This window comes from Ambystoma mexicanum, chromosome 3q, assembly GCF_040938575.1.
Source record: "Ambystoma mexicanum isolate Mex_15411 chromosome 3q, UKY_AmexF1_1, whole genome shotgun sequence".
NCBI lineage: Eukaryota > Metazoa > Chordata > Amphibia > Caudata > Ambystomatidae > Ambystoma > Ambystoma mexicanum.
Window position 1 is genome coordinate 1,253,077,110 of NC_090926.1, and position 22,422 is coordinate 1,253,099,531.

General features: G+C 44.5%; 1 protein-coding gene across 4 annotated transcripts in view; it reads right to left on the bottom strand.

Annotated features, from left to right (window-relative positions):
• The window catches only part of SMARCA4 (SWI/SNF related BAF chromatin remodeling complex subunit ATPase 4), a 648,210-nt gene that overhangs the window by 303,347 nt on the left and 322,441 nt on the right, over positions 1-22,422 (bottom strand). For 2 of the 4 annotated variants that reach the window (XM_069604251.1, XM_069604249.1), the window contains exons 25-27: positions 9,745-9,908; positions 8,447-8,674; positions 5,909-5,986 (exon numbers count right to left, since the gene is read on the bottom strand). In XM_069604251.1, coding sequence (XP_069460352.1) covers positions 5,909-5,986; positions 8,447-8,674; positions 9,745-9,908 — 470 coding nt within the window. Of the gene's footprint in view, positions 1-5,908; positions 5,987-8,407; positions 8,675-9,744; positions 9,909-22,422 lie in introns of all 4 variants that reach the window. The other 2 variants (XM_069604250.1, XM_069604248.1) reach the window with 1 other exon arrangement.

The following is a 22,422-nucleotide window of genomic DNA, read 5'->3' on the forward strand; positions in this document are numbered from 1 at the left end:
GCACTCTGGTGAGGGGACTTTTTGGACTTGATTCCTGTCTCTGGAGAGCCAGCAGGATGCCCACAAAGTTTCAGCGAGATTCGGAAGACGGGGCAATGCACAATGGCTTGAGGTCCCAGGGTATTGCAGCCCTGGAAGGTCACAGTACGACGTGGGATGGCTCAAAATGCAGGTCCTCTTGAGTCTAGTGTGTCTCACCAGGTTCTGGGTCAGGGTCGTCGTTTTCAAAGATCCCAGATCGATTGGAAGGAAGGGTTACAGCAGGCTCAGGTTACACAGCAGGCTCTCTGGTCGCAGGAAATCGTCTCAGATGCTTTTCCTTCATCCTCTTCGGTTTTGGTTCCAGTGTTCGACTTTTCTTCAGCTTCCAGGTTCGGGGTATTTAACAGGAATTACAGCACAACTTCTTTATTCTCTCCCTGCATTTTACAACAAGGGGCAGTCTGGTTGTCCAATCAGGACTGCCAGCCCCTCACTGGGATTTGTCCCCATTCAGGCAAGGAGGAAGACAAAGGGCTGTGGAGTTTTGGACTCCTCCCTCACTTCCTGCCTTCACAGACAGACTGGAACCTGGGCCGAAGATTTTTAAAAAAGAAAATCACACAAAGGAAATTTCCCACCCTGGATGTCAGAGGAAGGATGGACGAGAAACACTAAAATAGCGAAAAAACAAGACAGGGGTCATTCTGGTAAAATGAGCACCCTTGGGTGTCTTTACTGCAGCTGTGAGCATAGCATGCGGTAAAGGTGCACCGAATTAGTAAAAGGTATCGCTGCCATCAGGAACATTTACCATTGCTATGAAAATCTTACCCAACAATCACAAATACATCTAAATGTGCTGTATGGCTAATCTTCACAATTCTATTTAGAGGTGACGCATGGCTAATCTTCTCAATTCCATCTAAATGTGACACATGGCTAATCTTCACAATTTCATCCAAAAGTGACACATGGCTAATCTTCACAATTCCATCTAAATGTGACGAATGGCTAATCTTCACAATTCCATCTAAATGTGGCGAATGGCTAACCTTCACAATTCCATCTAAATGTGGCGAATGGTTAATCTTCACAATTTCATCTCAGTGTGACACATGGCTAATCTTCACAATTCCATCTAAATGTGACGAATGGCTAATCTTCACTGTGTTCCATCTAAATGTGACACAAGGCTAAACTTCACTGTGTTCCATCTAAATGTGACACATGGCTAATCTTCACTGTGTTCCATCTAAATGTGACACATGGCTAATCTTCACAATTCCATCTAAATGTGACGAATGGTTTATCTTCACAATTCCATCTAAATGTGACACATGGCTAATCTTCACTGTGTTCCATCTAAATGTGACACATGGCTAATCTTCACTGTGTTCCATCTAAATGTGACACATGGCTAATCTTCACAATTCCATCTAAATGTGACGAATGGTTTATCTTCACAATTCCATCTAAATGTGACACATGGCTAATCTTCACAATTCCATCTAAATGTGACACATGGCTAATCTTCACAATTCCATCTAAATGTGACGAATGGTTTATCTTCACAATTCCATCTAAATGTGACACATGGCTAATCTTCACAATTCCATCTAAATGTGACACATGGCTAATCTTCACAATTCCATCTAAATGTGACACATGGCTAATCTTCACAATTCAATCTAAATGTGACCAATGGCTAATCTTCACAATTCCATCTCAGTGTGACACATGGCTAATCTTCACAATTCCATCTAAATGTGACGAATGGTTAATCTTCACAATTCCATCTAAATGTGACGAATGGTTAATCTTCACTGTGTTCCATCTAAATGTGACACATGGCTAATCTTCACAATTCCATCTATATGTGACGAATGGTTAATCTTCACAATTCCATCTAAATGTGACACATGGCTAATCTTCACAATTCCATCTAAATGTGACGAATGGCTAATCTTCACAATTCCATCTAAATGTGACGAATGGTTAATCTTCACAATTCCATCTAAATGTGACACATGGCTAATCTTCACAATTCCATCTAAATGTGACGAATGGTTTATCTTCACAATTCCATCTAAATGTGACACATGGCTAATCTTCACTGTGTTCCATCTAAATGTGACACATAGCTAATCTTCACAATTCCATCTATATGTGACGAATGGTTAATCTTCACAATTCCATCTAAATGTGACACATGGCTAATCTTCACAATTCCATCTAAATGTGACGAATGGCTAATCTTCACAATTCCATCTAAATGTGACGAATGGTTAATCTTCACAATTCCATCTAAATGTGACACATGGCTAATCTTCACAATTCCATCTAAATGTGACACATGGCTAATCTTCACAATTCAATCTAAATGTGACGAATGGTTTATCTTCACAATTCCATCTAAATGTGACACATGGCTAATCTTCACAATTCCATCTAAATGTGACCAATGGCTAATCTTCACAATTCCATCTAAATGTGACAAATGGTTAATCTTCACAATTCCATCTAAATGTGACACATGGCTAATCTTCACAATTCCATCTAAATGTGACACATGGCTAATCTTCACAATTCCATCTAAATGTGACACATGGCTAATCTTCACAATTCCATCTAAATGTGACGAATGGTTTATCTTCACAATTCCATCTAAATGTGACATGGCTAATCTTCACAATTCCATCTAAATGTGACGAATGGCTAATCTTCACAATTCCATCTAAATGTGACGAATGGTTAATCTTCACAATTCCATCTAAATGTGACACATGGCTAATCTTCACAATTCAATCTAAATGTGACCAATGGCTAATCTTCACAATTCCATCTCAGTGTGACACATGGCTAATCTTCACAATTCCATCTAAATGTGACAAATGGCTAATCTTCACTGTGTTCCATCTAAATGTGACACATGGCTAAGCTTCACTGTGTTCCATCTAAATGTGACACATGGCTAATCTTCACTGTGTTCCATCTAAATGTGACGAATGGCTAATCTTCACAATTCCATCTCAGTGTGACAAATGGTTAATCTTCACAATTCCATCTAAATGTGACACATGGCTAATCTTCACAATTCCATCTAAATGTGACGAATGGTTAATCTTCACAATTCCATCTAAATGTGACACATGGCTAATCTTCACAATTCCATCTAAATGTGACGAATGGTTAATCTTCACAATTCCATCTAAATGTGACGAATGGCTAATCTTCACAATTCCATCTAAATGTGACACATGGCTAATCTTCACAATTCAATCTAAATGTGACCAATGGCTAATCTTCACAATTCCATCTCAGTGTGACACATGGCTAATCTTCACAATTCCATCTAAATGTGACAAATGGCTAATCTTCACTGTGTTCCATCTAAATTTGACACATGGCTAAGCTTCACTGTGTTCCATCTAAATGTGACACATGGCTAAGCTTCACTGTGTTCCATCTAAATGTGACACAAGGCTAATCTTCACAATTCCATCTAAATGTGACGAATGGTTTATCTTCACAATTCCATCTAAATGTGACACATGGCTAATCTTCACTGTGTTCCATCTAAATGTGACGAATGGTTAATCTTCACAATTCCATCTAAATGTGACACATGGCTAATCTTCACAATTCCATCTAAATGTGACGAATGGTTAATCTTCACAATTCTATCTAAATGTGACGAATGGCTAATCTTCACAATTCCATCTAAATGTGACACATGGCTAATCTTCACAATTCCATCTAAATGTGACGAATGGTTAATCTTCACAAATCCATCTAAATGTGACACATGGCTAATCTTCACAATTCCATCTAAATGTGACGAATGGCTAATCTTCACAATTCCATCTCAGTGTGACACATGGCTAATCTTCACAATTCTACCTTAATATGACACATGGCTAATCTTCACAAGTTGGTCTATTGCAACATTTCCTGCCCCACTATACATCTTAGTAGAGCACATTTCCTGCCCCCCAACATACATCTAGGTGCGACATTTCTTTCTCAGTATACTGCTAAAGAGTGATTCACAGGCCCTAATTAAAGGCATGGTCTAGTAAAAAAATGTATTTAAAAAATAGATAGGCAACATAAAAAAAAAAAAAATACTAGCATTCTCTTTTTTAAAACTTCCTATGTAAAATTTTGAGCTATTCAAGCTCAAAATTCGCAAAAGCAAGCACATGGGCGCATCCATTTTGTGAAATGGATGCCCTCCTGTGTTGGCTTTTGCGGCACTAATGAAGGAAAAGCCAGCCAGCTGTAGTAAACAAAAGCTACCGCTGGGTGGCTTTCCCTTCATTTGTGCTGTACGCATAGGACGGGGTCCGGAGACCAGAGCAGGAAAGCTGCAGCTGAATCTGAATCTCGGTAAGTGCTACTTATTTAAAAAAAAAGATAAGCACTAGCTGGGGTTTTTTTTTCTAAATTTTCCGGGCTGGGGGAGCCCGGAAAACTTAGAAATAAAACCGCAGCTTTAAAAACGTTGTATTTATGTTTGCGGTCGCTTTTGAAGCGACCGCAAACATAAATACAACGTTATTGTGTTGGAAAACGCTGCGGTTTTTCTTTCCAAGTTTCTCAGGCTCCTCAGGCTCCGGCTCGGAGGAGCCTGAGAAACTCAGAAAGAAAAACCGCAGCATTTTCCAAAACAACTGCGTTGTTTCCGCCTGAATCTGCTTTCCCATTTGGGGCTCTGGAAAGCAGATTTAGGCAGAAACAACGCACATTTAGCATTTCCCTTTTGGGGCTCTCGGGCCCCCCGTGGGGAGCCCGACAGCCCCAAATGGGAAATCAGCTGTAGGCAGAAACACTGCACAATGTAAACACAACCATGTTGTGTTTCTGCCTGCCTTGGCTTTCACTTTGGGTCTCCGGTGCTCCCCTGAGGGAGCACCGGAGACCCAAAGTGATAGCCACAGCAGGCAGAAACACAACGCGGTTGTGTTGGAAAACGCTGCGGTTTTTCTTTCCGAGTTTCTCAGACTCCTCCGAGCCGGAGCAGCCTGAGAAACTTGGAAAGAAAAACCACAGCGTTTTCCAACACAATAGACCGCATACATAAATACAACGTTTTTAAAGCTGCGGTTTTATTCCTACGTTTTCCGGGCTCCTCCATCCCGGAAAACTTAGAAAAAAAAACCCAGCTAGTGCTTATTTTTTTTTTTAAATAAATAGCACTGAGATTCAGCTGCAGCTTTCCTGCTCTGGTCTCCGGTCCCCGTCCTCCACGTACAGCACTAATGAAGGGAAAGCCACCCAGCGGTAGCTTTTGTTTACTACAGCTGGCTGGCTTTTCCTTCATTAGTGCCGCAAAAGCAAAAGCCAGCACAGGAGGGCATCCATTTCACAAAATGGATGCGCCCATGTGCTTGCTTTTGCGAATTTTGAGCTTGAATAGCTCAAAATTTTACATAGGAAGTTTTAAAAAAGAATGCTAGTATTTTTTTTATGTTGCCTATCTATTTTTTAAATAAAATGTTTTACTAGACCATGCCTTTGAGATTTAGAAGGTAGTGAAGTGGTGGGGTTTACTAAAGTACAGTAATGGCTGTACTCCCCGTCTACACCACATCCACCAGCATTCCTTCCTCCCTAGAGTGTGACGTGGCTGTTTTGCCATAGCTACAACTGAATTTAATCTATCATTTGGTTGGAATCCGAGGTATCCTTGAGATCAATCGTTTCACACCCCTTGGCTGTTGCAAGATCTCCCTAAGAATAAGGCTAGATGCCATGACACTCTTGACCCGCGCACAACATCTACTTCCCAATACATGCAGCGGCTAAGGTGGTACACAATTCTTTACAATTCTAGGACTTCTGCTCCGAGGCAAGGCAGCAGGACGTACAAGAAATCCAAATGCGCATCTTTTAATTCTGCAATGATGTGATTTACACTACTCACCATAAACAGGTCGAACTCCTCCTCGTTCCGGGCAATCATCTGGTTCACGGTCTCATCATCTGGGACCTCATCTTCCTCCTGTGGAAATAAAGCACTGCTTTTCACTTGTGAGGCACCCGTACGCCAGGTAACAGTAGCAGCAGCAATTATGACAATTGCAATGAATACTCAAAATAGAACTGTACAGAGCCTTACCCAGAACCATTAACATGAGGGCATTGCATCCAATGCATTTTGCATTCATCAAAGTAAATACACTCATGCAGTAAACCTGCAACTAACCAACCACCTGGGCCGAGAGACTGGCCACGAGCAATAAATAAAATAAGCTAAGGAGGGTTTCAAGTTTCTCCATCAGAAACTAGAACAGTCATCTTTCAGTTTATTAGAGCACATCACAAAATAGCAGTGTTCTCTCCAAGGAGAAATTTCTGCAGGATGAAAGCACTGTGCCCCATTGGCTAAAATCTCTCATGTGTTGAAGCCACAACTGAGAGCATGCAATGCAATATACCAATTGCCATCGCTGGGAGGAGAAAACAAAAACCCAGGCAGCCTGGAATGCACAGATTTTATCACGACACACCCTGAAGCTACTTTAATGCAATGGCACCCTCTTAGCTGTGTGGTGCCTCTTAATTCAAGAAAATGATTTAAGAGCAGCAAATGGACAAGCCCTCTATCCCCACTCCCACCACCTCCCATCCCAGGTTTGTTTTGTGGTTTCATGAAAACGTATCCGCCCTGCAATCAAAGGAAGGGTCTTTCTGGACCTGCAAAACAATATTAAGCACCAGTTACTAAGAGTAAAACATGTACAATACTGGTGCTCCACTGCAGCCAAGAAGGAGCCATTTGAGTGCAGTCTAAATTAGTGAACATGTCCTTCCATTGTGGGATCATGAAGCCAATGAAGCCAAGTGGAGGCTTTTTATTTTTTAAAACAACGGAAATTTAGCATATTCAACCTCCACTAAAATCAAAAGTGGGTTTCAGGACATACATTCTAGAAAACGCAATCCTTTACAGATTATAGGGAAGGCTACAAATCAGTAATGTGTTTTGGGATCTTGAGAAAATGTGGGATAGGGAAGCACAGAGAGCACATACAATGAGGTCTTGAAAACAATGCAAACATGAAAGCAAAACATGTTAGGAACACATATGTTACAGTGAATTCCGTATGGCCTGTCAGGATACACTGGAAGCAGGGTAATTGGGGATAAGGAACTGGTGCATTTAGAAGGGAGGTGGGAATAGGTGAAGAGGACAGCAAGCAGCTTTGAGCATGTGTGGTCACTCCTAGCAGGAGCAGCACACCATAATAAACCGGCTTTGCTGAGGATCCTAGCAAGTGGAGCGGCCCGAGCCACCTCACACTTGCAGCCTGCACTACCATGCTTCTACAGCTGATGGGATGATGGTGAGTGAGCCCAGCAGTTAAGACAACGAAAATCAATTTGCTTTGTGTTAATAGCATTTGGGAGTTCTCGCCACACAAAGCACATGCAGGCTTCTATATGAACGTGCTCCAAAACGCTCAGCCTTACGCTTTTATCCGCAAGGAAAGCTTGTGGCAGAACAGGTTGTATGACACAGACTTTCATTTATTCTGGTGGACAGCTAACGAAAGTTTCAAGAGGAGTCTGAGCTTCACCAAGGGCTCTCCCATTTCACATGCTACCTTCTTAACTACTTTCTTGGCAAGGGCCATGATAAAACTGTGAATTTAAATGAATATCCTCCGGATAATTCAAATGACTGGCAGTGCTATGAAGGTTAACAAGGTTACAGGTTTAGAAATTAATCCAAGGATGAGGAACCCAGGATATTAACAGTTTATGAAGTACAACTCACAAACAGAATTCGCTTTTTGGTGCTCAAATTTATAAATCACCCATCTTTGTACTTAAAAATGCGAGTGGCTTAGTTGGACACACAGGATTTGAACTATTTACTCTCTAATCTCTGCAGTGCCCGTATTCTCAGACTCAACTATCTGAAGGCCTGAAACCTGCAATGGGTGGTTTCAGACCAGCAACCCTCTATGGATCCAGCAAAAAGAGAATATACAAATAGGAGGCTTTCATAGGTCTTAGATTATTGTCTATGCAACCCCTCATAACGAAGCAAACAGTAAAATGTAGCCGACACATTTTCATGATTGTGAAAAATATGAGTGGGAGAAAGAGGACAGACTTAGGTGTTAGAAAGGGAAGGATTCTAAAACCGAAGCCCATCAGGTGTGGTCCCCACGATGAGGCAGTAGAGATCAAATGGGGAGTTCCAGTGGAGAGGGGGAACCGGTTTGCAGATTAAGCAACAGTGCTTAGCAAACCATCATGTAGTTTAAGGCTTGGGCACTAAGGTGCAGGAGGGGGGAACATATATAAAAGTATATATGTACATGGGCAGACTAATGACAAAGCAGAGTAAGCGAACAACACAGACAAAATGTTTCTAAGGCAGGAGCCCAAGGAGGGTTTCAGGAAAACTTACAGTCGCCAGCGAGTCGGTTACCCCTTCCTGACCAGTTACCTCATCCTGTTCTTCGTGCTCCAGAATAGCTTGCAGGAAAGCTCTCCGTTCATGGCTGGAGGATTTTTGGTCAAACATGCCCGCCTGGATTACCTTCTGGTCTACATTAAGTTTGTACTTAGCAGCAGCAAGAATTTTTTCCTCAACACTGTTAACAGTGCAGAGGCGAAGTACGCGCACTTCATTTGTTTGACCAATGCGGTGGGCTCGGTCCTGTGCCTGCAAATCCTGTATTGATGAGGAAAAAGAAAACCGTCTTATACAGGCATCCACTTATGAAAACAAGACTACATTGAGCACTCTTCCATACAACGGTGAGAGAAGTATGCACCAACTTGCATTCACCTAACTTGCTCACCCATCTGCGACTGACATGAGCCATCCGTAAACAAACACCCAATCTACTTCAACAAGTAATCATACCCAGAAAGCATCACTAGACAATGACTATGCACATTACAGTCATCATTCCATCCAACAGGCCAACCTTTTAAAAAGGTGTACAATATACCTATCGTTTTTGTCAGTGAAAGACAACGCATTTACCCTTTGAAGTGCATTTCTCACTGCTAAACTCTTCCTACAATCAACTCTTATTATATAGCCATTCCACGCAAAGGACGCTACACTTTTTCAGATAATCGTGAATACCCAATGTGCTTTATTGCATCCCAGAATCTACCCACTCCCACTGCACTTTCCTGCGGCAACCTCATCACAAACCACTGTACTATGCCCAATCACACTCCTCTAGCACCCAAACAAAACATTTAACTCCATCTAAGAAACCCACCTTGTGCCATAGACTGCACCCCCAGGCTTGAAAACGCTGCAATGCATCACCCAACCTTGTATCACCTCTTTTCTCTACTCCAAAGAACAACTACTTCTGTGGCATGCGGTCCCCTCCAAGCCTGTCCATTAATGCAAGATAGGTTAGCAGATGAACTGGGACCGATAGGGATGCCAATTTGCCGTAATATGGTCAACTAGCATCCCTTCTGCAACGCCAGTTTCCTTTGTGTTAGTTACCAGCGCTTGTAGTATGAACAAGGGCTTGCTCATGCCTGTAACACGTTGTCCACGGCAATCATGGCAAAAAAACAAACCCTTTCCATAGGGCCACTAGGACTTTACTTTCCAAGAATAACCTTTAGAGATCTCCACTACAGTGGCAACTATGCCAGTGGCCTGGTCGGTCGCAGGAGCCACTGTGGCCCTTGTAATTAGTTCATGCTTCCACCCAATCCTTGGAGCTTTTCATCAGGGACTCAAATGAAAACAAAAGGGTGTGTAACCTGGTGAGGATTCCAGTCGCTGTCGAAGATGATGACTGTATCAGCAGACTGAAGGTTCAGGCCAAGCCCCCCCGCACGAGTGCTTAACAGGAAGACAAAATATTCTGAGCCGGGCTCATTAAATGTTTTCAGCAGCAAGCCACGGTCTTCAGCTTTCGTGGTCCCTGTCAAACAATTTAAGAAAAAAAGAGCGGTGAGGAAAAGACATAGAAGTGTCCCGTGAAACCAATGTGCTTTGCATGAATGGGACAGTTATTTCCAACTATATTGCTCGAGATCGTTATACAATAAATAAAAAAAATGAACAAATAAAGATCAGAACAGTTTTCCCAGCCATTACAGGGGATGTACAGTTTTTACACAAATTAATTATGTTCTCCAAACTGTTTCATATTCTGCCTATTGACCAGTGTAAAAACACATTCCTGTGCATCGTATTTTCAAAATGTTTGTAAGAATGCCTTTCTATGTTTGTCCACCATTTCGAAAGTGTTTTCAAGCCCTTGCAAAGAAGTGACATCTGAGGGTCAAGAGGAAGTGCAAACTGAGGATTCTTATAGCTGCACCAGGGCAAATAAACGCTGGAACTGTGTTGGGGAGATTTATAATTTTTATACGTCATCCCCTCGGCCTGGTAGGGCCCCCAGCACTTTTTTCTGGACCTTTTTCTTTAAATCCTGAAGGAGTAGGGCCTTTTTCCACTCATTCATTCTTATGGGTTCTGTCTTTCGGAACTCTATTCTTGGTATTCTACCTTGGTTCTACCTGTACCATGGACGGAGTCTGTCTGCTCGATAGCTCTTAAAGGCATCTGTGATTTACTACAGCAGAACATAGCTCTGTTAGAACAGTTCTGAAGTCCTTGGGAGCTTCCTGGAGCTCGGGTCCGGCTTAAAAACAATGCACTCTATTCTGGTGTTCCTGTCCCCTGGCACTTGGTTTCAGCAGCAACAAAGAAGTACGGCCAGCAGGGAGAGGGGTTCCAGTCAAGTTACACTTGGGGTCAGTTAGTCCCACCAACCCACGGGAAGAAGTAGTCCTTTGCGAGTGTTAAGATGGATTTCTGAACTCTGACCTGGAGGGGCAGAGGTTCAGAAGGCCAGCCTAGTTTCTTGGAACAGGGTAATATCTCGACAAGCCAGACCAATCAGGGTAGCGATGGCGGCTGTCAAGACTAAGTCTCAAGAGGGGGGAGGGTGACTGAAAGCCCACAATGAGCACACAGCAAGGGCACTTACAAATTACTCCAGACAGGTGTTGTAATAAATGTGTCTATATTTTTAATATAAGGCTTTTGTGACATCGACCATAGCAAAGAATCACAATAATACTAAAGTAAACCAACACATCACAATCAATACAATATATATACAAGACCGAGGCGTCTAAGGAGTTAGGAGCACGTAATATGTAGACCACCTAGATGGGGAGGAAAACAGGCAGTGCAAGTAATCATTAGACCCAGTTCAATATCTGAAATACACCTAACTAGGAGGATGTCCGAGCCCTACGAAGAGAGGAGCCTTATGCTCAAAAGTACCTGCACGCGCTGGTGCCGATGGACAAAGCAGGGCCTCTTCAAGGATATCAGGCAGTTCAGGAAGGTGAATGAAGCGATGCAGAACAAGTCCCCACTACTCAAGCAAGGCCTCCACTTGTGGGCAGAGGCAGGGTGAGAGTGCGGGGTAGAGTCGCTATTTTGCAACAGCGGTAGAAAAGAAACGGACTCCTGCGCGAGCGACCACCGGTTGGGATATGGACTACTCATCGGTCCCAGACGCAGGCAGGCCCAGATTTCTCTAGTTCAGGTCACGTTGCTGGCAGGTTCAGCTGCGATGATCAGGACGTCTTGACACCGTGTAGATTCTGCGTAGCAGGATCGAGGGTGTCCCAAATGCAGCGGACGTGCACAGGTTGTTACCACAGCAGAGCAACACGGCAACCGCGTTTACTCTGGTCCGGGCGCACTCGTCTCACTTCAGACCTGGGAATGCCAAGTGTACGGAATTCAGTGTGAGGGTGTCGTGGACGCAGAGCAAGTAGTAAACCGAGTTTCGAGGGCTTCCCCGAAACGGCGGCGGTGACAGAGCAAAGCGTCCTGCGTAAGCTGGTCAGCCCACTGGTTGGCCCAGGGACACTTCCGAAGAGGCTTACTTGCAGGGTTCGATGAATGTTCCGGGAATAGTTGATCCCACTATTCCAATGGGTTCAAGCGCCTTCGCAGACCTTCTAGGACGATCAGATGCAGAGGGGTCTCGCAGGACGACAGCAGTTCAGGGTGCCAAACCTTCAGGTGGTCACCAGCGGTTCCTCGACTCAGCTTCTTGTTGCAGGATACTTGGCTCCTTATTCCTTGTTCGGTGTGAACTCAGGCGATCGACATGGTAGTGGTGTTTTCAGCCTCCTCTTACCCAAAGTTCCCTTCGTGCCAAAACGGAGAGGACCCAATGGGAGATCTGCTCACAAACACACCATACGTGGACCGATCACGGACCACAGTGGTCCCAGGCATTCAGGACACTCCAGACTCTCTGGTACCCAGGATGTTTATTGGGACCAGACATCCCAGCCCACATCCTGGAGGCACACACAAGGCATGCAGAAGCCCACGAAAGCTTTGGGGTTTCGCGGGAAAGTGCATGACCAAATAAGGACTGCCCCGGGTCGGCTCAACCTGGGGGAAGGTGAAGGGGCAAGACGGTCAGCGGACAGGACAAAGAACCTCGTGGCATGGCCATTTTGGGAGCCAGGCCACCTATTTGTGCCAAACGCAGTAAGCGCGGATAACATGGCAAAAAAAGGGTTCAAAACACAAAAGAAACGATAGCTGCCACCAGTCCTGTCCGTGACACACTTGCACAGTTCATAATAAGTCCAGGAAGAGGTTTCTAGGGCCTTTGGAATGACTAGAGACCAAAGAGCGCGGTAATGTAAGTTACGGTGCACTCTTGTTTCATGTTGCACAAAAGCTGCAACATGAGGAAAGGACTAAGGGAAACAAAGTCTCCCAGTACTGACTGTGTTAAGGGCATGTCAGTTTCCCCATAGGAATTGAGCGAAAGCCCAGAGGAGTGCGGCGGAAGGCTGCACTTCTTTGGCAAAGTCTAGATCAGGGTGTAAAACAACAGCAAAATGTTTGGGGGTTGCCAAATGGAGGGAAAATTACATACAATTATGAAATCTTTCCTAACAGCGGGCTTCTCGAGTCGATTCGAAATTGGAGCTTCAGGACTGCAGCAGGGCTTCACTGGGCAAACCAATGGTCCAGGAGGGTGCGGCAAGCTTCTCTTCCAGTTTCTTCTTCAGTTCCTTCATCCAGTGGTCGACTCTGCCTTCTTTGAAAAAGACCTTGCCATTTATGCAAGTCCTCCAAGGACAGACAGCCAGCCAATCACCTTTGGGTGCATTCCTGTAACCAAGGAGAATAAGCACAGGGAGTTTCAGAAACCTCCCTCGCTTCCTGCCCTGCCAGACACGGCATCATCAGGGAATCCCACCAAAGACAAAATGAACAAAGGGACCAAACCTGGTTTGGCGCGCAGAAAGGACCCCTCAGGCAAGAAATGGCGAAAAAGAAGACCGGGCCATTTTGACAAAATGGTCAACCATGGGTTAAATACTGCAGTTGAGGATTCAGCCTGCAATAAAAATGCACAATGGTAGCAAAAATAAAACACTGCCACAAGCCATTAATTGTAGTGAGGGTAACATACAAATGTTACATGAGAAGGTAGTCAAAGGGGATACTAAGTAACCCCTCCGGCACTCCACATAAAATGGTGTGTGCTGGGTCTACAAAGAGAAAAGGTAAGTAAAGTCAATTTCACTTTACTATTCTTGGGAACAGTAGTTCACACAAGACAAGGTATTTAAACCTTTGGAGAAATCTAAAGGATTTCTTTGCGACGCTGCACTGAAGTTGCTGTGTGTCACCACACAACAAATAAATGCTTATGGAGTTTGTCAGACTCCAAAAACAAAGGAAACATACAACCCAAATCAGGTCAAAACACATGGGTGAGTGGGGAAAATAGCTCACTCACTCCAGGGTTAAAATTAAAGAGTCCTAAAGTCCAGCAAAAGAGCTGGGGGTCTCAAAGTTTGAAGGGAATTAGCTCAGAAATGAGAATTCTCCTCAACAGTCCCCTAGACCCACCAACGTCCTCAGGCAAACCGATTTATATTGGTTGTGGTAGACCATGCTACCAGGTATCCTGAGGCCATACCTATGAACAATGTTACTGTTCAGGCAGTGGCTAAGGCCCTCCTTGGTATTTTTACCATGGTAGGCTTTCCTAAGGAAGTCATCTGTAACAGGGGATCACACTTTAGGTCTCACGACATGCAGACAATGTGGACAAACTGTGGAGTCACTTACAAGTTCTCAACAGCCTACTATCCCCAACCAATGGGTTGGTGGAGAGGTTTAACTGTACTACGAAGAGCATGATAGGTGCTTTAGAGGAGCCCCTTAGAACAAAGTGGGACCTTCATCTGCCATGCCTTCTCTTTGCTTATAGAGAAGTCCCTCAAGCAAGGATGGGATTTAGTCCCTTTGAACTTCTTTATGGTCATCCAGCCGGAGGCTCTTTGGCCCTGATCAAGGAAGGGATGGAGAGTGCTCCTTCACTACAGCCAGTGAGAGTTGTTAGGCAGAATTCTCAAATGTTCCAGTTGCCTCCACCTTAGAGACCCCCAGCAACTTTGCTGGATTTTGAGGACTTGATTTTTTTACCTGGCGAGAGTGAGGCCCATTTTTCCCCACTATATCATGTATTTTAATGTGATTTTTGAACACTGTTTTTTTGTTGTGGAGTCTGACAAACCTCATAAGCATCATCTTTTACATTGCGTCATACAGCACCTTCAGTGCAGTGGCACAGGGAAGACTTTCAGTTTTCCCAAAGGTTTAAATATCTTCTCTTGGCTAAACTACTGTTTCCCAGAGCAGTAAAGTGAAATTGACTTTACTTACATTTGTAACTTTCTAAACCCAGCGCACACCATCTTAAAATAGGGTGCTGGAGGGATTACCTAGTATCCCCTTTGTCTAGCTTCTCATGTAACATATTTATGTTACCCTTTCCTATGTTCGCAGCTGCAGTAAAGCACCCAAGGGTGCCATTTTTGTCAAAATGGCCCGGTCGTCTTTTTTTACCAGTTCTTTGTGGAAAGGTCCTTCTTGAGATTTACGCCGCGCGACAAACCAGTTTTGACCCCTTTGTTCGCTTTGCCTTTGGCAGGATTCACGGGTGAATCCCGCCTCTGGCTCCAGGGTGTCTGGGGTGGGCAGGTGGGCAGGAAGTGAGGGAGGTCCCCGAAACTCCCTGTGCTTAGTCTCCTGGGATACCCAAAAGCACTCTTTAGTAATTGGCCGGCTGAATGTATGACAAGGACAGCCACCTTGCTGAGTGACTGACAGCTAGGCTGGATAAATGAGAGAGAACTGAATAAAAGGCAAGGCTTTTGGCTTGGAAGGCAGAGTCGACCACGAAGGAACCGAAGAAGAACTTGAAGAGGATGCCTGCTGCAACTCCTGGACCGTTGGTTTGCCCGGTGAAGCATGGCTACTGTGCTGAAACGCCAAATTCGTAGCAACAGAGAAGACCCTTCAAGGACATTCTCTTGGAGCTGGTTGCATTTCCACAGAGTTGCTGCTGGAAACTGAATAGCCAGGGAGAGTGTGTGCATTGCTTTTAAGATGGCCAAGAACTCCAGGACTCCCAGGAAGCAAGACTGACTGAGCCTGAGCCCCCTCAACAGAGTGCGGGGGCCCAGAAGCAAGCAACGTCCATTTCGAAAGCCAGAAACTGCAATGTTGCTATTTGCGGTAGTCCAGAGGAGCTGAAACACCAAAGTGCCACTTGTTGCAAAGATTGCTGGTTGTGAGCGTTGACCATCCCATTGCAGGAGTCCCCAGAAGTCCTCCCTCTTGTCCCCACGACTGAGGCCCAGGAACAGTGAGATCTGCAGGGCTGCACAGGAACAGAAGTCATCTGCTGCACTTTTTCTTCAATACAAAGGTACTGTAAAAGTCTGAGAGAACTTACCTCTCACTGTAGAGTTGCTTGCATCTTCTACTACTCACACTTCTAATCAGCTTGTGGCCCTACATTTGATTCTTCTTTTCTTCAAAGAGTTCTAAAACATTTTGCAAAGACTTTTCTACTTACTTACCATAAGTGCTTCAGCCCATATAAGACTTTTGCCCATTGACTTTGGATTAACCGGTTATAATGAATGACTCTGATTTGAGGATCCAAAAGTATTTGCCTGCTTAAGAATATGTGTGGTCTCTTGCTTGTTCTAATAATCTTTTCCTTTGACCAATTTCTAAGAGTATTCTAATTGCAACAGTAAGATATTAATGTTCCCAGATACCTAGCTATTGAAGTCACCTGAGGGTGTAGGTTATGACTGTGGGCCATCCCAAAAGGGTCTTTACTGATTTAGAAACTAAGAGTATACAGTTTTTGTAGTGTATTTGTGTGATGCTTTATATTGCTCCCTTCTGAAGACGACTTATTCTAACTGACTGATAAATGAATAATTGTTCATTCAAGAAACCTTGTGTGTAAGTGTTCATTTGAATACTAGTCACTGAGAATCTCTGTAGCTCCCCTGCAGCTCACATCGACTCCTCTTGAGATAAGCATGGCTGCTCAGCCACAATACCAACCTGTGTAGCACAGAGTTATACCAAAGGTTGGGTTCCTATTGTCAGGAGGTCAAGGTCATGGGGATTCTGCATACAATCTTGCCCAACTCTGGTGGCAGGCGGTGAGGATATATTGTAGAGTTGTTACACTAAGAATTTGGTTTACTTTTATTCAATTAAAAATTCTTCACACGGCTAAGCTCCACTAGAAAAGCAATTGTAACATGCCAGATATGGATAACTTCAGGCAGGAAGCCCTGATCCTTTTAACAGTAGAACAACTGAAAGAAATGTGTAAAGTCAGGAATTTCCCCATTAATGGAAAATGATAATGAGGATGATAATTCAGAGTCTAACTCTAATATTGTTAAAGAGTCAGAGGAGTCTCAGGAAGAGAGCCCCCTTTACCTCAACATGCCCTAATGCCTCAATTTAGCAATAGGGAACCCACAAGGTCCAGCACTGAGTCCAGAATCTGTGTCGCTTTAGAAAATGAGACTTCAGATAGAGTTCAAAAGATTACAAATCCAAGCTGAAACCAAACATCAGGACATCAAACTAAGGAAAATGGAAATGCAAGATGCTCTTGAAATGAAGAAATTGTCTCTTGAAAATGTTTCTCTCCCAGAGTCTTCTAGGTCTTCCAGTCCAAAGGACTGTGCATGCCCAAAGAAGCTGTGAGTATGTACGATGTGAAACTTGATATTTTGGATTAGTTGGGTGCTTTTGAATAGAACTATGGGATTACGGTTGTCACACGGAATGACAATGTATTACTTACCGTAAGAGCATTTCTGATGGTTGTATCTGCTTATATTCACATGCTGTGCATAGGTCCGACATCCAGTGGTCACTGCGGAGTATTGCATTTTGTTTTTCGTAGTCGAAAAGGGGACGTCGACAAGGCGTGTCTGTAACACTATCCCTATAGTGACGTGCGTTGTACCCACAATCCCTCACGCGTCGAGGTCCCTCAGATTGTTTTTTTCCGCCCAGCTACTGCCTCTCTGGTTGCAACTGACTCTGCAATGGAGGTGGGGGATCTTGAAAGATTGGAGCATGAAAATGTGAAACTAGCTTTGATAGCTAGATTTGGGATAACTCCTTCCAAGTACCTTAAGAGGTATAGGACCCTCAAAAAAAGACTGATGGTACCCCTTGGGCTACCTGAGTGTGTGAATGTTTGAAGAACTTAGATGGTTGAGTAAAGGGTTAAAGAGTTAACACTTTTGAAGGAATGAGAAATCTATTTTGGTTAGAATCTATTTTTGATGCCCGCTCTCCTGAGCTGAGACAGCACTTGGCTGACTCAAAAGAGATTGATCCCAAGGAGCTAGCAAAAGCTGCTGACTTGTGGGTTGCCACCAAGCCTACTCACAAAGATTCTGGGGCCACTCACAAAAAGGTTGAGAGGAAGCAGCACAAGAAAAGTGACAAAGATCATTCTAAAACCTCGCATCCAAAAGAGCGCCACATGCCAAACCAGAGGGAAGTCAGCAGAAGCCCCCATTTGTCAAAACATTTGGAAAATGTTATGCTTGTGGGTCAACCGACCATGTGAAAGGGGATCCCAGATGTAAGGGTAAACCTTCAGGCATCCACACTGCCTCCTTAGCCTGGATACCTGAGGGAGAAGTTCATATGGCAAGTGGAAACTCTGAACTACTGGCTGAAGACCCCATTGGAGTCTCTGCCAGTGTTTTAGTGCCCCTGGGTCTGTGGGAACAGCAGAATTTAGATGTGAATAACTCTATACCAGGTAACACAAAAGGATACTACAAGGACAGTGTACTTGTAAATGGCCAGGAGACCCCTGCCATAAGAGACACTGGGGCTAGCATCACAGTGGTGGATGAAACTTTCAAACCTGAGGATGTTGCTAAGGCACCCAAAGGCCCCACTAAGTTTGCTTGAGGCCCTATCCAGATGGTTCCAATACTACCAGCTCTCATCCAGTGCAACAATATGACTAAGAATACCTGTCAGTGTACAAAGTGAGGTGCCTGGGAGAGTCCTGCTGGGGAATGACTCAAACTCTAAGTTGTATCGAGCACCCCAAGCCTCCCAGTAAAAGGAAGGAGGAGAAGACTAGGAAGGCCAGAGAGCTCACTTTAAATGACCCTGTGGGTTGTTACAGAAGAACCTATAACACCAGTCCACAGGAAAAGCCAACTTCTATTTCCAGGAAGAAAGAGACAAAGGGGAAACCCAATGTCCCAGGACACAAGAAAGATAGCACTCTTGTGCATCAAACCTCAAACCAGGACATCCCTGAGGGGACAGTCCAAAGTCACACCTGTCACTACTCCACCAGCTGAGGCTAAGTGTGAGGTCCAACCAGAAGAGGTTGAGTCAGCTTCTGATGACATTGCTGAAAGAAGACATCCCGCGCCCTGTTGGAGATCTGGATCCTAAAGATCATCCTGAGCTGCAGACTTTGCTTGCAGAAGGTGGCCCCTGTAGGGCAGACATTAGCAGAGGTCAAAGAGAGTGTCCCACTCTTGAAGGACTTCGCCAACAGGCAGCTTCCCAGCTGGAAGGGCAAGAGCCAGGGAAACACAGGCTGTACTGGGAGGACGGCCTCCTCTACAGCCTATTGAGTCTACCCCCAGGGGACTACAGAAGACTTTTAGTGCCTCAGAAGGTGAGATCTCAGTTTCTACAGTTAGCCCATGAGATTCTATTAGCTGGTCACTTAAGCTTTAAGAAGACCAAGGAAAGGCTTTCTCTTTATTTCTACTGGCCCAAGATGGGGTCTGTTGCAGATACATTCTGTAGAAGCTGTTGGGGAGAATTCTCATAAATGTGCCAATTCCCTTCAACTTAGAGACCCCCAGCAACTTTCCTGGATTTTGAGGACTTGATTTTTTTACCTGAAGAGTTTGTGAGCCTTTTTTTCCCCACTCTTTCATGTATTATGTATGTTTTACTCTTGTGTTCTTTGATTATGGAGTTTTAGACAACTCCATAGGCATCATCTTTTCATTTGAGTCACACAGCACCCTCAGTGCAGCAACACAGGGAAGCTTTTTGGGCTGTCCCAAGGTTTAAATACCTTTTCTGGGATAAACTACTGTTTACCAGAGAATGTAAGGTTAAATTGACTTTACTAGTCTTTTTAAATTCCTAGACCCAGCACACACTATCTTCCTATAGAGTGCTGGAGGGGCTGCCTGGTATCCCCTGTGTCTAGAAACTCATGTAGCAGTCAAATGCTACCCTTTCCTATCGAAATGGCTGGTGGCAGTGGTTTTACAACGAACTACTATGATTTTTTCTGACCGTGAACACCGGTAGCTAAAAATTGCAGGAGCCATGTTATCAAGATGGCACCAAAATCCCCTTTGTTTAAACAGGTCCCGGTCTTTTTTCGCGATTTGTTTTTGGAAAGGTCCTTCTAAAGTATGTCTCTGTGTGCCAAACCATGGTTGGTCCCTTTGTTCCTACGCCTTTGGCGGGCTTCAGGACTGAAGACTGCCTCTAGCGCCTGAGTGTCTGAGGTGAGCAGGAAGTGAGGGAGGTGCCCCAAACTCCCAGTGCTTAGTCTGCTAGGAGATGCAAATGCACTCTGGCTTGATTGGCTGGTTGACTATCCGGCAAGGACAGCCACCCTGCTGGGTGAGTGACAGCTAGGCTGGAATGAATGGGAGAAAACTGTTTAAAAGGCGAGCCTCTTGGCTTGGAAGGCAAAGTCGGTCAATGGAACGAAAGAACCGAAGATGAGCTGGAAGGGGATGGCTGCTGCAACTACTGGACCATTGGTTTGCCCGGTGGAGCCCTTCTGCAGGTCCGAATATCCAAGTTCATCTCGACAGAGAAGCCCCTTCAAGGACGACTTCTTCCTTTGAGTTGGTGGGACCAATCAACTTGTAAGCCACCTGGATACCATTCTCGGAGCTGGTTAGGATTAGCCTGGGGGAAGGACATCAGCTTGTGTGCTTGAAGAAACAGCAACTGGAATCGAAGAATTGACAATTTGACAGCTTTTTGACTAGTCCCTGTGCAGTGCAGGAGTCCCCCGACGTCCTCCCTCTTGTCCCCACGACTGAGGCTCAGGAACAGCGAGATCTTCAGGAACTGCCAGGAACAGAAGTCTTTAGCTGCATCTTTTTCTTCAAAATAAGGTACTGTGAAAACCCGACCGAGAGAACTTACCTCTCACTGCGAAAGTGCGTACAACTTTGGCAACTTGCAGGCCTAGTCAGCTTGGGACCCGACATACAAACCTTTCTTCCGTGAACTACTTCTAAGAACCATGGCAAATCATTTTCTGTTTAAAATACCAGAACCGTTTTTACCTATACAAGACATTAGTCCATTGACTTTGGCCTACCTATTGCATTGAATCAACTCCTCTGGTGTACTCAAACTATTTGCACCGTTTTAGAGTAACTAATATGCGTTATGCCTTTTTGCTCCTACCTCAATGCTATTTTGCTCCTACTTCAAGGGAACTCAATTGCTTCGTAGTCAGTATTGTAGTATAACTTTTGTGTGACATTGGTTGCCTCATTTAGTGAATGCTTTATAAATGATTGTGTAATAAATTAAGAAGTGTTTTTACCAAGAAACCTTGAGTCCAAGTGTCTATCTGAATGCTTGTCGCTGTAGACCTTCGTGTAACACCCTTACAAGCTCACATTCCCACTTGAGATAAGCCTGGCTACTCAGCTCGCTACCAAAAACTGTGTGGTACAGACTTATACCAAAGGTTGGTTTTGCTTACACCTGTAGTTATAGTTGTGTGTAGTGGTCCCAGAGGGTACTGCATACAAACTCTGCCTAGCACTGGTGGCAAGCAGTGAGGATAAATTGTATAGTTGTTACATTGAGAGTTCTGCTTTACTTTTGTTCAGATAGTAACCTTCACAAGGCTGAGCACCACTAGAAAAGCAATGTTATCATGCCTAATATGGATAACTATAGACAGGAGGCCATGATACATTTAACAGTAGATGAACTGAAGGAAATGTGTAAAGGTAGGAACCACCCTGTCAAAGGAAAGAAAAATGAATTGGTAGAAAAAAGTTGCAAAACTTTTGGCTCGCCCACTTTTCCCTAGCATCACCAACCTTACCCCCTCTCCCGCTACTCTCTCCCCCTCCGCCCAAACCTGCTCCAGTACCAAAAGCAACTTCCCCTGCTGATGTGAACTGTATCCTATTTAATGCCCGCTCTGTAGCAAAAAACAGACATTGCATCTTTGACCTCCTCACCTCTGTCAAACCTGACCTAGTTTTCATCACTGAAACCTGGTTCTCCGATGACTTCAGCCCAATCGCAAATGAAGCCTTTCCGCCCGACTACTGCCTCATCCCACTGAACCGTCCGTCCAGAGGGGGGGTAGCATTTGTCTTTAAAACTCTCTTCCGAGCCTCAATCATGGACAACCAACCCTCCATTCCATCCTGCGAATCCCTCCTCGTTAAACTATCCCTCTCCCCGTCGCTCTCACTCACCTTCCTAGTAATCTACAGGCCCCCTGGCTACGATAGACACTTCGCAAACAACCTTTGCGACTCTATTGCCACCCTCCAAATAAACCATCCCAACCTCACCCTTCTCGGAGACTTCAACATATGGCTTGACATCCCCACCAATCCTATGACACACGCCCTGATCGACGGTCTAGATGCAATTAATCTCCAACCCCACATAAACGGACAAACTCATTTTAAAGGACACACCCTCGATGCGAACTTTAGCTCCGACACCCAGATTCAGTTAAAGCCCCCTACCCCTATCATCTGGTCCGATCACTTCATTCTCTCATTTGCCATCCCCGCACCCGGCCCCCTTCCCTTACCCACATCTGAACCTCCGAACCTACGCAAATGCTGGAAAAAACTTATAATCACCCCTGACCTAGCCGAGGCACTCCTCCAGTCTCCACCACCTACCTGCCACTCTAACAACCAACTAACACCTGAAGCCTTTGACTCATGGCTCAACGCATCTCTAATGCGACTCACGCCTACATGCAAACCATCAACCCGCCGTGGCCCGTTCCCCAGATGGTT